This window comes from Bacillus rossius, chromosome 1 (genome assembly GCF_032445375.1).
Source record: "Bacillus rossius redtenbacheri isolate Brsri chromosome 1, Brsri_v3, whole genome shotgun sequence".
Classification (NCBI taxonomy): Eukaryota; Metazoa; Arthropoda; class Insecta; order Phasmatodea; family Bacillidae; genus Bacillus; species Bacillus rossius.
Genome location: NC_086330.1, coordinates 15,129,668 through 15,146,374, shown reverse-complemented (window position 1 = coordinate 15,146,374; position 16,707 = coordinate 15,129,668). Strand labels below are relative to the sequence as shown.

General features: G+C 42.4%; 1 protein-coding gene across 3 annotated transcripts in view; it reads right to left on the bottom strand.

Annotated features, from left to right (window-relative positions):
* LOC134528636 (tropomyosin-1) overlaps positions 1–16,707 on the bottom strand; it is a 72,638-nt gene that overhangs the window by 29,591 nt on the left and 26,340 nt on the right. For all 3 annotated transcript variants that reach the window (XM_063362433.1, XM_063362434.1, XM_063362432.1), the window contains exon 2: positions 10,459–10,624. In XM_063362433.1, the coding sequence (XP_063218503.1) occupies positions 10,459–10,572 (114 nt within the window). In that variant the 5' untranslated portion in view covers positions 10,573–10,624. The remainder of the gene's footprint in view (positions 1–10,458; positions 10,625–16,707) is intronic.

Below are 16,707 nucleotides of genomic sequence, written 5' to 3'. Positions count from 1 at the left end.
TTTTTCACACAAAACCGAATTATCGACTTCATTAAAAGGACAGTGATATATTTCGTGTCGTTTTGCAATTTGAATATTTGCTAATGTTTTGTTACAAAATATACAGCTTGATTCTGATGAATGTACAGACAGTCTATCACAATTCCTGAGGTGACGTTTTAATCTTCCATAACGTTTAAACTTGCTTAAACACCTGTTGCACTGATATTTAATGCGTTCAGAGTTATTATTACAATTGTGTATTACATAATCACGTAATTTCAAGTTTTTGATCTTGTCACAGTACGTACAGTTGGGCGATGGAACACTGTTGGATGCTCCTTCCTTTATCAATGACACTGGAACTGTTGACAACCATTGTAACACTGCTGTCATGTTAACTTCTGAAGCCGTTGAGGTCTGCTCTGCAGAAGATGTTGCACGCGTCGAAATCTCCTGCTGTGCGGAGAGAGCAGGTGTAGCTGTAGACGACGTAGTCATCGTGGTCTGCACTGATGATGGTAGACCTTCGATCCAGGTCGGTGTTGATACTGGTAAAGACGCCATCGAGGTCTCAAGAACAGCTAGATACTGGTCTATTATTCAAGGCTGACTACCCGATGCGTTCATCACCGCAGCCAGAGACGGACTAAATGTTCATATCACCAGGGTATATATTCTCATCAGCTGGTACAACACATGAGTCAAAACAATAACCATGTTCATTATACTTGCACTTAACTGTCTCGGAGCATTTTATATAATGACGATGTAAGCTGTCGAGGCGTGAAATTAGTTTATTACACTTATTGCACTGAAATTGTATTCGTTTCAGTAAATTATTGGGACAACTGCTTCTTTCATGTCTGCGAGCGCTTGAAGTTCTAGTAAATGATGCGACACAGTATTTGCACTGATTCGAAGTACGCTCTTCATTAATTGAAGTCTCCTCTGCAGTCGGTATCGAGATCTCCGCCGCCGCCGTGGTCTCCTCTGCAGTCGGTATCGGGATCTCCGACTCCATCATCGATGCTGTCATCGAGGTCCCAGCTGCTGTCGGTAAACTTTCTATTCAGGTCGACATTGGAGCAGTAACTACGAAATTTAATGGAGAGAGCACGTCCGTACTGCACCGCGACCAGAGGTGAACTGCGGGTCCAGTCGTCCGAACCTCGCTTATGTACCCACGGTCTACTGGAATACCTCATGAGTCAAAATAATGTCTGTATTTAAAATTATTTTTTTATTAGGTACCTAAAAATTATAGAAATAAAAAACACACGAGTTCAAGTTTTACACATTTATTTATAAAACATACACAAATGCATGTTAGGTTAAGGAATCAAGCATTTTCACAAGCAAAGTCTTTAATGCCGCACGAACTGACTCGTCGACTCCGGTTCCAACTGGTTCGCAGGCCACAGGATCAGGAACACAGGTTTCCAGCTGGTCATCTTCTGCGACGTTGACAACTCCGACAAGACATGGTCGGTGACGTCTGTGACCACGTCTACGCCTGGGCTTTGGCTCAGTGCTAGTTGGGACAAATTCACTGCATGAACTGCGACGACGAGACACACACCGTTTGGACGTCTGCGTAGAAGCATCGCAGGTCGCAACAGGTTGCAACACGATCATGTTTGGTGTTGCACGTGCAGACGAGGCGACTACCTCAGTGATGCTAGCAGGAAGGATTGTGTGTGGTCTCATGTGATAGACGGCACAGTTTCCAGGTTCGCAACAGTCTAATAGCTGCTGAGTCGGTTCGTAGGACACAGGAAAGTGCGCAAACCGCCAATGCTGAGCACCTCCATCACAGGTTTATGTATATGTACGTAGATATCCGGAATCCCAGTAGCTGTACTCGACACTGCTGAAGCTAGGTCTTGCGCTCACGTACACGTTAGCAGGATGAAATGTAAACATCTTCTTGCAGGTCGAACGTTAACTGAAGGCACGTACGTATTTACGCCATTTATATATGCAGGCTCCTACTAACATTGTGTGTGCCATTTCTGCATTAGCTGCGAGTTTGTACAGGCAGAGACACGTTCAAACTTGTCACATGGCTGCATGTCGTATATTGCACTAAGCTTGCGCAGGGAAGGACAGCCGTAGTCGGTCTGTATATCTACGATTTCAGCTGCTCCAACGTCGCACAGTTCTCGTAGCCATTTCTTCTGTTCGGGTCCGGCAACGTAGATTATTTCGTTTTGAACTAGTAAATCTCCAATAGTGTTTTTCACTTGGTGGTACGGAATTTTTCCTTCGTCCCACTCTAGTCCGTGATAGTATTTACATAGCCATTCGTTCGACCGTTTGCTTTTTTCGTCTAGTAGTTTCCACGGATACGGAGGTCGAAAGCTGCGGGTTCGAGTCTTGTCTCCAGAGGTGACGCTAATTTCCTTGAGCACGAATCCATTTTGACTCTGGAAACCTTGCAGGTTGCAGTACATCTTGTCGCTAGCAATGCTCGGTCGTAACTAAATTATTATCGAAAACGAAACAGTATTTATGTCAGAATTTTCACAAGTTTGTCTCGACAATTGTACGAAGCAAGCCGATCGTGAAGTATCAGACAAAAAGCATAGGTGTTTGGTGGAATATTTCCGCTAGTCGTTATCTCGATCCTACAGTCGATGATGTTTGAATTTATTCGATCATCCTGTTTGGAAACGTCAAACACCATTAACGGTGCCTTGTTCTTGAAACTGTCGGGACTCAGTATCGGTGACTGTCTCCGCCCATAGTAAGCTTGCTGAAACTTGGCATACATTTGATATGCTAGAAGGAATCTTCCACTTTCAAAGTCCATGTTCATGTCAACGTACGGATAACTTTCGCTGTTTAAAAATATTTTTACATTACGTATTTGACAGTTATCGAATACGGAGCGACTTACTCCTGCATTGAGCTGTCTTCCGGTCTGAAGCCCGACGATGATGTATCTTGGTTTTTCCGTAGCGAAGCTGGACTTTACTATCCAATTGATACGCTGACTATGAGGCAAGCCAGGATAAGTTTCCAGGCTCCAGGATCGGAATGGCACATCGAAATTCTTGCCATTTTCTATGTTCTTCAACATCTTGACTCGTTCAACGGTGCTCACTTGGATGTGGGGCAGCATCCACTCGATAGACTGTAGTGTTAGCGAGACATCTTGAGGGTTTTCTGCAGCGGCGACAATTGCATTAATGTGCGTGTTGGCTAGAAGCAGTACGAGCTCTTGTTTCGAATTAATGATTATATGCTTGTAGTCCTCAGCGAATCCAAGAAGCATGGACAGAGGAACACAAACTTCGAACTTCCCTTCGGCATAAACCGGAAGCTTATATTCATCCTCGAGAGCCCAACCGGCCATCTTTGCAGCAGACAGTTCATTTGGCGTGAGCGAAAGGTAATTTTTCATAGCAGATGTTATGCCTACATCTCTCGTCTGGTCTACCTCGACACCATTGAGTACATAAGTAATGCGTTCGATTAGGTGAAGAATACCATTGCAGGATATTGACGTCGTTGTCGGATGCGTACCATCCGCTTTTGTAAGCGTGCCTCTTATACGTAGAAATGACTGCGAAGGTAAAGTACAAATATCTTGGTGCTGTACTGCAATGCGTACTTCCGATGGAAGTGCGTACGGTCCGAGCAGGAAAGGCTGGTACTCGTGCAATTCCATTTTCGTAATGCTGTCATCAAAAATGACCGGATCTTCCACGTTGAGGATTTCGTCTTCCATATTTATTCGGCACTTGTCCAATACTGAGAAGATATTTTATGTTGTCAGGTGTTAATGCACCGATGTCTGGTAGAGAACTGTTCTTGTTCACGCCAATACGATTTCTTTTATAACTGTTCGGTGTTACGAACTTTATGCCCATTGCTTCAAGTGCAGACGTAATGTAATTTCTTCGTCTTGAAAATTCACCAATCGTCCTCGCTGGTCAACGATTCGGACGACGACTTCGTGTGCGCACTTCACGACGACTGGAACGTAAATGATACTTTGCGGTACTTCGACCAGTTTATATCCTGGCGGGACCATCGGCGAAAACTCGTGCAGCATGTTGCTTAGTCTTCCGTTGAGATACGTTCCACTTGCCAAATTACAGTTTATTCTTATGACATTCACAGGCAAAATGTTTACTGCGCGTGTAGATTCGTACGTTCTTCCCGTATCATAAACCTTTGATTCGAATCCGAGCATCGTACCTATGGTGCCAGGTTTCGTAAAGTCGACATTTTCACTGCATGTTAGAATGCTTTTTTGAGTGTTTGGATTTCCACGCAGTTGAAAGTCTACATCCTGTGGTAACATATCCCTGATGTAATTTGCAATGTCGTCAATTTCGTAAGAGCCAACAGGTAACCGTATTTCATGAGCGGTCCCATCACTTTTCAGGAAGCAGATCTTGCAATTTTCTTCGTCGATATTAGGTATGGCATTATACGTTTGAAAATCTACGAGTCCGATACACCATTCTCCGTCTAAATCCAGAGGCGGGAAATGAACCGCCCGCAGCTCAGATGCGTGACCTGTCAGGGTAAGTGTTATCGACATGACTAATAAATTAACATCACTGCACAACCTTTAAGTAGCAATTTTTATTTGTCAGCTAATTTTTGTTTGTTAAAAAGCGAAGACACAAGTGTCCGCATTTTGTTTGATTAGGCTTCTGTTCCGTTTCGTAATTGTAAAACAACGTAGTGGATCGGCCCAGGTACTGTCGCAGTTCGGGCGGAGGGCGTAAATTTCCAAAACTGTCGTAGTAAGTTGCTTTTTTTCCAGACTTTATGTACGCCACCCAGTGCGTGCCGCGACCCGCCGACGTGTCTAAATTAATTATGGCACACTCACGTGTCTTTGGCTTGCTGGGCAAAGTGTCTCGCATAAACACGTCGCGGAAATTTGGTATTTTCAGTTTGCGTGCGTACTTTATTAAATCTACGTTGGTGAGCGGTCGTTTCGGTAGGGAACTTAGGATTTTCTCTTTACACGTTTCTTTCTCATGCCTCGTCCTGTCTTGTGAGGATGCAAGTACAGTCCTGCGCCGTTTTTTTTACCGATGGCAATGGCTTCCATGCTGGCATTGTGTCGCTGTGCTTCTTTTAACTGCTTGCGCTCATTCTTCGAAGTGTTGACTGCCCGCACTATACCGCTCGTTGCACCGATAAGGCCTCCGAGAGCACCCAATGCAGGCAAAAGCAAAGGAAGAAATCCTCCTATAATCTTCTTGTCGAGAGTCTGTAGTTTTTGCTTGGCTTTTTGCACGCCTGCACCGATCTTGCGCTTCTTGGTCTTGCGTGAGTTAGTCTTTGACTTGATGTAGCTGGTTCGACGAGCACCCAGTCCTAATTTCGTCTTTGCCTTCATGATCTTAGATACGCCCCACGCTGCGATTTTCTCTCCTAGTCCCGCGTTCGACGATTTACTTATATCTTCGGCTTCCTGTGCCAATATCTCGTCGGCCCGGTGCCTGGATTCCAGATCCTTGCTTAATGAATATGCGATATCGTGCTGCTTGCACTTTTCGTCGAGAGAATTAATGCCCACGTCACCGCGAGCTAACCTTTTCGCTAGTTTCGTGCCGGGGCCGCAAAATCTGTAGCCGGGAATGTGTAGCTCGAATGGTAGATTGTTTATCAGAGAGTTCACGAGTCCTGCGCCGATGTGTTTTTTGTTCTTACCTTTTCGAGTCATTACGCACAACTGACCAGAAAGTATAAATGTGTTTGATTTTATACAATTACTTTAGTACAATGCAGGTCGTCAAGCAAGACGTGTGTTTGCCCGTGCGCATTACGCAAGATGATGTATTTAGTGCGCGTGAATCACGACATGGCTTACTGTTGCCTTCTGCCGTACGTTGCATAATGGCGGGTCCGTCCAACTGCGGTAAAACGTGTGTTTTACTGAGTTTACTGGAGGAACCAAATGGTCTTCGGTTCGAGAACGTTTACTTGTATTCCAAGTCGTTGCAACAGCCAAAGTACCAGCGCCTAGCAACTGTTCTACGATCTGTGGATGGTCTGGAGTATTTTCCGTTTAGCGATAATACCGATGTTGTACCTCCAAGCGAAGCAAAAGCCAATTCCGTGTTTGTTTTCGACGATGTAATGTGCGAGAAACAAGGCATAATACAAGAGTACTTTTCCATGGGCAGACACGCCAAGGTAGACTGCGTTTACCTGTGTCAGACGTACAGTCGTATTCCAAAACATCTCCTACGAGACAACGCAAATGTCATAGTTTTGTTTCGCATGGACGAACTTAATTTACGCCACGCTTATGATGATCACGTAAACACCGACATGACATTCCAGGAATTCAAAGACATGTGCTCCTTGTGTTGGAAAGAAGAACACGGATTCCTAGTTATAGTCAAAGACTGGCCTCTATATAAGGGCAGGTACAGACGAGGTTTCGATCAGTTTATCACCAAACATGAGTCATAGCATTTCGAAATTCGGTCGTAGCAGTCGAGACTTAGGTACTGCTCTCAAGTCTCATGACGACGTTATCCGCAAATACATTTCGCTACTGGCTCAAAAAGTAGACGGGGTGAAAAAGGAATTTCTTGAGTACCTCGTAGCCATAGACCAGCGCGTGGAAGCTTCGGATTCTCGCATTCGCGACATGATCGAAGTATCGAATGCACAAAGACGGGACGATCTGAGGACTTTTCAAAGTAGTCTGAAAGCATCACTATCTCAATCGTCAACAAATTCAGATTTGGCCAAACACAAGAAAGAAGTTTCTGCGAACGAATAGAAAAGTATAAAAGGAGGTCTTGCAATAAGTTTTCAGCCAGTACAATGTCGGACCTGGCCAGTGACCTTCATCGAGCTATACAGTCTGTTCGCGAAAAATATTTACTTGCTAGACGAACCAGACTTGCACGTGAGATGGAAAATGAGGAGATATTTAAACCAATCACTAGTCGCCTCGACGAACTTAAAAACAAGGAAGAACCAGCCTTCATTGTGAAGACAGAAGTTGAAGATGAAATGCCGACTGTAAAGAAGAGAAAGTATGAACCAGATCGAGAAGAAGAGGACTTAACAAGTACAGAGTCCATGCACAAGAAAAAAATACCGAAAAAGGGACATCAAGTTAATGCAATGGTCCGACCATACCTGATATCGTTTACGAGCCGGAATAATGACACGACCTACGGAGTGTACAGAAAACATAATAAATGGTTCCTCGGTGCTAAAGAAATAGACTTTCTACCAGGAAATATCGTGCGCGTAGCAGAGTTCAAAACGCGCGGGACTCCGGGTCTGTACGAATTGCTGTTTCGCAGGGAGCCTAAAGGATATTCTCACAACGACTTACAAGAGTACAAAAAACTGCTAGAGCTAACCAATGCACATTTTCGCGATAACGATCCAGATAGTGGTGTATATAAAGACGTAGATCATGAAAAAATCGACATTCTCGCTAATCTCTTCAGTGAACTAACAATACATGGCGAAGGTTTAAAAAAGCTAGAAAGTGGTCAGACATTTGACTATGTATATTGGGACGACCCTAATGAATTAGTTGATCGCCTTAGAATTCTACATGCATCGCTTAGTGTAGGAAACTATTCGCACATCAACGAAATAGTCTCCATACTTGAAGAACTGAAGGAAGCCGGCTACATACAATGAGTCGAACCGGAATCGCTCGCGAACTTCATGCTCCTGCTAGACGGAAATACCTTCGTCGCAAAGTCATAGTTCGTGGAATTGATGATTTATTCCAGGCGGACCTTGTTGAGATGATACCGTATTCCCGATTGAATAAAGGTTTCAAGTACATGTTGACAGTCATCGATGTTTATAGCAAGTTCGCTTGGGCTAGACCTGTCAAATCAAAGACTGCAACTGACGTAGCCAATGCCATGAACAATATTTTGCGTGATGGACGTGTACCGTCGCACCTGCAAACGGACCTCGGGAAAGAATTCTACAATGCGACCTTCAAGGCTTTGATGAAGAAGTATGGCATCAAACACTACTCTACATTTAGTAACGTCAAAGCCTCCGTTGTCGAAAGGTTTAACAGAACTTTGCGTTCCAAAATGTGGCGGCAGTTCACGGCTAACGGAAATTACAAGTGGCTTGACATCTTGCCGAAACTAATAAGGGAGTATAATTCCACTGTGCATTCTACCACGAAAATGAAGCCAAAGGACGTAAAGAATAATCGCCTGCTTCAAACAGTTTTTCCCAACACGAAGAAGAAAGATCCACGAAAGCGTAAAGCTAACGTCGGCGACATTGTGCGAATCTCCAAGCAGAAAGGTATCTTCGAGAAAGGTTTCACTGCGAACTGGAGTCCCGAACTTTTCCGTGTGACACATGTTCGTGAATCAGAGCCTAGGACCTACTACCTCGAAGATTTGGACCACAAACCTATCCGTGGCGGCTTCTATGCCGAAGAGATTCAGCCAACGTTGTATCCTGATATGTACTTGGTGGAGAAGATTATAAAACGAAGAAACGGACTGTCCTACGTCAAGTGGTGGGGCTTTCCACCTCGCTTTAATTCGTGGGTGGCAGATGCAGACATCGAGAAATCCACAAGGCTTTAGTTCTATGTCTGTGTATTATTTTTTGTACTTGTAGTAGTGTATTGAATTTATGTAATAAAAGTTTTTTTTTTAAAAGAACTTGTGGTGTTTTTATTTTCTCAAACCTAACACTTTTGTGGTATTTTTTAAATTAAAGTTGTTTTGTATCGGCCAGGGATCAAACCAAGGACCTTAGTCGATCTAATCAATCAGTATATAGATTACAAATTTATTTAATGGATTTTGAACTTTTCCCCGAATCTCTAACATTAAAATTACGGATTTTCAAGATGGTGGCCAAATTTCAAGATGGCGGGTGTCACAGTAATAAATGATTACTGCACTCTAGCGGGTAAGAATCAAACTAACTAGGCGCCAGCGCACTCTCGCCGCCGATACAATGATGATGGTTTCCAACATCGAAGACAAGATGGCGGACATGATGTCATGATCACTGTCGATATATATGCTTTGAAAAAAGTGGTGGGGGCCAGTCAGTCTGCCTGCAGCCACCATTGCGGAAGGAGCCTGTCGCCATTTTTAATTTTTTTGACCTCGTCGGGTTCGAACCGAGGACTCCGAACTCCGTGTCTAAAAGTACCTTTTTTAAATATTTTTTATTAATATTTTATTAATTTAATTTTTTTATAAATTTTAAAAAAATTTTCATTAAAATCGGATAATAAATAAAAAAGTTAAAGATGGTGGCCGTAACGGAAATTGCAAGGGTGACGTCATAATTCAAAATGGCGGAAAACAAAATGGCGGAAAGTTCGAGAAAACAAAATGACGTCATCCAAAATGGCGGATCCAAGATGGCGGGTCCAAAATGGCCGCCGGGGTCAAGGTCAAAGGTCAAGGTCAAACTTGTCCCGTTACGCTGTGTCCCGTTACACTCCTCCAAGATGGCCGCCGTGACGTCACAATCCAAGATGGCGGAAAGGACACACAGCACCACAGCCTGGAAGCCTGTGCCAGAACATACTAACCTATACTACTGCCGTACAATTGTATAGATTAATAACTTCGATTGCCTTTTTATGAACGTTTCCTAAATACATTTAGAGAGTGTATACCTATTGTAAATTAGGTATGGGACAGTCAAATCCTCAAATACCATGAAATCTTTAGTATTGGAAGGATTCGGTATGCCAGGAAACAGATTCTAAGAAAATACTATAGGCGATAAATAAAATTTAAAAATTCAACACCTCTGAAGTTAACTTGATCAATTTTCGTCTTTATACCTATAATGTTACCATTCACATTTACATATTTATTTCTTCTGGGTACTTAGTTTGTGAAACAAATATTTAAAGAGGTAAATGTTTCAACACCATAGGTAAAATTTTACATTTATCATACATTATTTAATTTTTGATCCTTGAGACATAGATTCGGATTTGGGGCGTACATTGAAATACTCTTTGGGATTCGAATTCGAGATTCGGATTTGAGGCGTACATTGAAATACTCTTTGGGGTTCGAATTCTAGATTCGGATTTGAAGCGCACATTGAAATACTCTTTGGGATTCGAATTCGAGATTCGGTTTTGAGGCGTACACTGAAATACTCTTTGGGATTCGAATTCGAGTTTCGGATTTGAGGCGTACGTTGAAATAATCTTTGGGGTTTGAATTCGAGATTCGGATTTGAGGCGTACATTGAAATACTCTTGGGATTCAAATTTTAAATTCAGATTTGAGGCGTACATTGAAATACTATTTGGGATTCGAATTCGAGATTCGGATTTGAGGCGTACACTGAAATACTCTTTGGGATTCGAATTCGAGTTTCGGATTTGAGGCGTACATTTAAATACTCTTTGGGGTTAGTATTCGAGATTCGGATTCGAGGAAACAATGATTTTTCACCCCATCACTATCCCATGTGCTGTAGGTGAGTGGAAAGACTCGTTACCTTGTCCGCTCGGAGGTTTGCGTCCTTCGCCTGTCCTTCACACGTGTCGGCCTTGTCCATGGCGTTGTCCTTCTCCAGCTTCATCGCCTGCATCTTCTTCTTGATCGCGTCCATGTTGGCGGCCGACTGCTCTCCCTCTCGCCTCCAGGAAAAACTAGTGCTCGCTCTGAAAACATCGGGCAGGACAGACAACCGTCAGTGCATCGCTACCGCCGACTGTGGACAATCCCTGGCGCGTCCGTTTGGTCAAAATATTTGACATGACAACAACTTTAGTTCAAAGTTGTGAGCACCACCAAAAACCGACGAGATTGAAAGACCAGTGCTCGAAGACATGTTTTCAGGCCGTCTTTGCACTGGTTCCCAGTATGTGCGCCTTTCGGTAGATCTGCGTAAAACAACCAGTCAATCTGAACCGTCCAGATATTGTTAAGAGACCAAGAAACGCCGCCGCAAACTCCCTAAACGTCAAAGAGTACCCCCACCGGAACGTACTTAAGTGGGAAGGAGGAGCCTCCAGCCCACATTAACTCACTATACTGGCCCTTACGCCCTATCCAGGCCAGCTGCACATTCCCAGGGCCCCATGCCATGCCTCACCCAGAGCTTCAGATATGTGGCGGGCGGTGGGACCCGCCACCAGAAGAAGGTACACTCCTTCCAATCGCAATCAGTAGGGACCTGAAAAATTCGCGGATTCAACGACCTCTAGGATAACCTCCATTATCCTCTGCATTTCTCAAGCAAACACGCGTGTTCATTTGAGTGCCAACTTGTGAGGCGTCTCCACTGGGTAGCTTGTGATTCGAAGCTTCTTCGGTCAATAGTCTGTCATTTGCCCATAGAGATCCAGTTAACCTGCGAGCCAATAGCAGGACCGGCAGAATTGTTCACATGTTTGAATTTCAGCCTATCGCGAAATTAATCCGCGAATTTTATCGGTTTTTATAGCAATCAGTAAAGCTGTCAGGGCCCCAGCTATGACGAGAGTCTGATGCCACCCATCCCGGCATCATCCCCACCTAGCTCACTCAGCAAACCAGACAGTTGGTCGTGTCCTGAGTGCTCGAAGACCATGGAACGGAGGCCTATCAGGGTGGGCAGCGTCTGGCAGAGGGAGGTAGGTTGAAAGCGACAAGCGGACCAGTTCCATCAGTAGCTACCGCTGCTGAGTTTATTTAACGTGCCTGGTGTCATGGCTAGAGACCGGAAAAATTCGCGGGTTCAATGACCTCCAGGATAGACTCCACTATCCTCTACACACTCGGGCAAATGCCATCTGTTCATTGTCTGTTGACTTGCGAGTCGTCTCGACTGGGCAGCCTGTGATTCGACACTTCCACGAGTGAGGGCCTCTAATTGACCCTCATTGCTCTAGATTAACCGGGAACCAATGGAAGAAGCAGCACTAAGGTATAATTATTTGAATTGTAGCATGTCACGAAATGAATCCGCTAATTTTTTAGGTCTCTAGTCATGGCGAACGACTGTCTCCTTGGTCAGTTCTGAACGAACACCACACAGTTAATGGAACAAACAAATATTCATGTAAAATAACAGATGTTTGTAAGTTTGTACATTTACATGAAAACAACCTAACCAGAACAAAATAGTGTTTTTGCAGTAATACATGGTTCGGGTTCTTACCCGGGAATTTTCAATGTCCCAGTACCTCCAATAGTTAAAGTTATTTTTAAAGTGTTTCCAGAGTAACTTATAGTGTTAACTGCGCATGTCCAATTCCAAATATTGAATAATAGATTATCTATTCCATTGTTTAAATGTTATGCTTAAGTTAAATATTATTTTTAAAAAAATTATGCGCCAAATTTTGTAAGAAATGCTCGGTATTATCTCGAAAAAGAATTTCATATATGCGAAAATAACCATAGGCATGTAAGGAAAAAAGTTCAAATATCTTCCTTGTATTATTACAAACTATTTTTCCGCAACTGGTTTCCAAAGTGATCTTTTGTAAAAGTAGATACGGAAAATATTTTACTGTGCACTAACACGAGCTCCCTAGAGCCACGGGTAAATTTATACAGCATTCCATCGTGACTGGAGTTGTTCGAGGAGCTACAAGGAGAGATTGAGGCTATCACCCCAGCAATTTTGCCAACCTCTCAGCTTACCTGTGGTTGCCTCAGAGGAATACCCATCACACAGCGCTTATCCAAGTATCTCACATCCCCTCAGACAATCCCAGGGAGCCTGTGATTTGGCCGAAGCACAGCCAACCTCTACTAGCTAGTAGCAGGGCCTCTGTTTAGTAATATAAGTCAGTTGTATCAGCGTTTTTTTTTTAGTAATTCATCATAAATTAGGATCAAATACTTTCACATCTGGAACACGATTAGTAGAGACCTGCAAAATTCGCGGATTCATTTCGTGATATGCTAACATTCAAATAATTATACCTTAGCGCTGCTTCTACCACTGGTTCTCTCTTAATCTGGATTAAAGAGGGGCAATTAGAGACCCTCGCTCAAAGAAGTGTCGAATCACAGACACTCAGTCGAGACGACTCACAAGTCAGCAGCCAATGAACAGGTAGCATTTGCCCGAGTGTGTAGAGTGTAGTACAGTCTATCCTGGAGGTCACTGAATCCGCGAATTTTGCAGGTCTCTAACGATTAGTTTACAATAAACATGTTGTTCAGCTTCAACTTCACCACTAATACCAGCTTTGGGAAGTACTTTAGACCATAAGTTCTATTAACCTGCAACTGGAGTTTGTTTGGTTGAATTCAGACTCAATCAATATACCGGCTTAAACGTGGACGCAACTAACGTAAAGGTCACCGAAACTCGTGAAATTTTCCGGGTCTTGCTGGTACTTTGGGAGGGGAACATTATACATAGATTACGTTAATGCTACACTGCTAAAAATTACAGTAAATTATGAGGGGTTTTCAACTAAGAATTCATGGCAAAAAAAAATGATAAATCTTCGTAATTTCAGACAGATTTGAACAACGCCGTTATTTAAACTTCCGATTCTGTTTTTCATCATAAACCGTGCAAACGCACAATTGGAAGATATAAGTGTGTTTTTGCAGTCATCTTCTTGTGAGTTCAAATTCAAAGTAAGTGAACTTTGAACTCTTAAATTTACGAAAATCCCTGGATAATTTGTGACCAGCGTTCTTCGTAAATGTAAGGTGAAAAAATTTCGACAGCGTACCTACTTGTTCTGTGTGCAGGTTGTTTGTAACCTGTGTTTTCCAAACTGAGTTCAAAGCGTGTAGTTTTTGTGAATTAATTAACCTAGGGTTTGATTCGTTTGTATTTCCGACTCTTAGGAAGTAAGATACAAAGAAAATGGATAATTGCAAATAATTACTTAGGCTATATTTTAATTTTTTAGGGAGCTATTTTGTATTTAATTTTTATAAAAAAGTTTTTTTTATGTTTAACATCTTGGCTCCCAGTGATAGGGAAGCCTAAGATGTACATCAATTTCTGTCCCTGCCCGATCACGCCCGAATATTCACCTTCGCCCAACCTCGGGATTTGTTTCATTTTCGCGCAGGAAAAATGAATTCAAATATTAAAAGTGGTCGGTTAGGTTAGCTGGATTAAAACACTTTAAAACACTATGGACGGTTTGTTAGGTTAGTATAGCTACATTAAAATAACCAGAGAAATATAAATATACCCGAGGTTGGCCGAAGGTGAATATTCGGGCGTGTTCGGGCAGGGACAGAACTTGATGTACATCTTAGGCTTCCCCTCAGTGATACGGCATTTGGTAAGATTAATTTCGCAAATAGTCGCATAGAACTGAATTGTATAACCACGGTGCTGCCATCTATGGCGGACAGCGAGAACTAAAATTCACGGAGACGACGGTAAACCTTAAAGTATTAACTGTTTAATGAATTTTAACAAGATAGGCAGTAGTTTACTAAAAATTCCTTGTCCAAAATAAGGTTCAAGCCGGGGTTTGGTATTTTTTCAAGGTTTTTTTTTTTCATCGGAGCCATTTCATTATATAGTTTAACCTACTGGTCTGCAAATCGAATGATTTTATAGTCGACATAGCAGCTCTGGAACCGAATTCTAGCGGCGGGTGTGGAAACTACGAGTGATTCGCGTCCAGAAATTTAGTTGAAAACACAAATTTCGTATATCCCGCTTGGCATTATTTTTAAGAATTTTGCGTTAAATTTAGTGTCCAAGTTTGGCATTATAATTATTTTTTGCAACATGAGAACTCGTGAATTTGCTGATGGAGGGGGAGGAGGGGGGAGGAGGCGTCCAACTGCCAACCCCTTGGCACTGCAGCGCGTCGCCAGAACATTCGAGCACCCTGTATTTATAGACCACGCCTCCTCCCATCCCCTCCCAACTTCTTTTCACTTTTCGCCCACGTGACCTCTACTGACCTCACCCCCCGCGGGCGGCAGTTGAACTGCGCCAAGTGCTATTTTTTTTTTACGTGACGTCTGTTAAATCGATGAACGCCGGCTGCACGCACGAAAAAGGATGACTCATTGTCCCGTTACGCACATAGTCCCGTTACGCACATTGTCCCTTTACGCTCATTGTACACTTGCGCCGCATCTATCTCTCTTCCACTCGATTGGAACAACTATCTATTTGACTTTTTCGAGGCACTTTAAATTTGAAACACTCCCATTCGTTTCCTACTTTTCCTATCATCGTCCTATCCTTAACAGAATAACACAGATTGGAAGAAGTTAAATAGCAAGCATGAATAAAAGTTGTAATTAAAATAATCTGTTCGTTAAAGTAATAAACATATTTGAATTAATGAGTGCAAATAAAACTAAATTTATCATTGAAATTGTAGATTTCATTTCACTCCTTTGTATCCATACAAAATAGTGATAATTCAATTTTATTAATAAAAGTATGCAATCATTTCATCAATGTTTTGTTATTACGTTGTCACGTTAAACTATCGTCCGTAAACCGACTTTACAGACAACCAATTTTTTTGGGAATACGCCATTTCTCAATAACGGACTTAAAAAGATGAATATGCAAACACGCAGAAAACAAGCCGAAAATCAGCCGGTGTCAAAAGAGTTTTAAAAAATGAGACAGCACAGTTAAAATTCCGCGGAAGGAATTAGTCAGGAAAAATACTACAGCACAGACGGACACAGTGAACCGACAGCGACGAGACAGGAACAACAAGAAAGGAACTCCCTTGGACAAACAGACTAGCCCAGGGACGATACTGAACAGATAAAGTGAGAAAAAAACAGTGACAACACAGAGACGCACAGGCAAACACACAGGTTCTGGACACCGCAACGACGACAGCACAGACAATCACAGTTGGCTCCCTAAGATAAAATTGTTTCGACGTTTCGGGAACTGAGCTCTATTCCCATCCTCAGGCACAAACAGACTGCGCTTTTTATGTGTTTGCATATTCATATTTTTATATTAATGTGTCTTATGACATAGGTGTAACCAGCAATGTCATATGTCAAAAAAACTCGCTAGGAATAATCGTAAAAATGGCTTAGTGAGTATTGTTAAACAACACATCGGCAAGGATTTGCCGTTAAACATCATTATAATAAAAAAAATTGCAATCTATATGGAAAAGGGAGTGGGGTGTCATTATTTTTATAATTCAATTTTTTTGCAAATATTGCACACAACAACTCCCACAATTATGACCGCCATCATTTTTATAATTATAAGGTTTTACTAGCTGAAGTTCACGACGCTGCTCGGGCTAAAAACTTCATAATATAAGGAAACATTACTATAGAGTTTAAAGTCTGTAGGACATGCCTACACCTAAAAAACGGGAAATTTTGATTTTTAGGTAGGATTGTTTGCGCAGTCTCGGGGTGGTATTTATATTCACGTCTTGAGCAATTCCTTCGTCAAGAAAATCTTATATGCATTCTTATTTAACATTTGTGTGTCATAGAGGTTGCTTGAGATGATCTCAATGATCGCAAACAAGACAATCTTGATGAAGACCATCTTATGATAGTCCCATATTTCTTATTTCTGAGAGGGCATTCTCTTGTCTCATAGTCGTTGCTTGAGAACACCATCGTAGAAGCATGTTTCATAGTCGCTGAGGCCGTGCTGAAGAACACGAATAAGATCGTCTTTGCCAAGACCACTGCAGGCATGTCTTAAGCAGTTGCTTGTTCTTATCGCAATGTAGAAAATGGCGGATTCTCGTGAACCTCGTATTTTAAACTTAAATAAATCCTGTATGAAGTGCTGAAGCAATTTTATATGTAT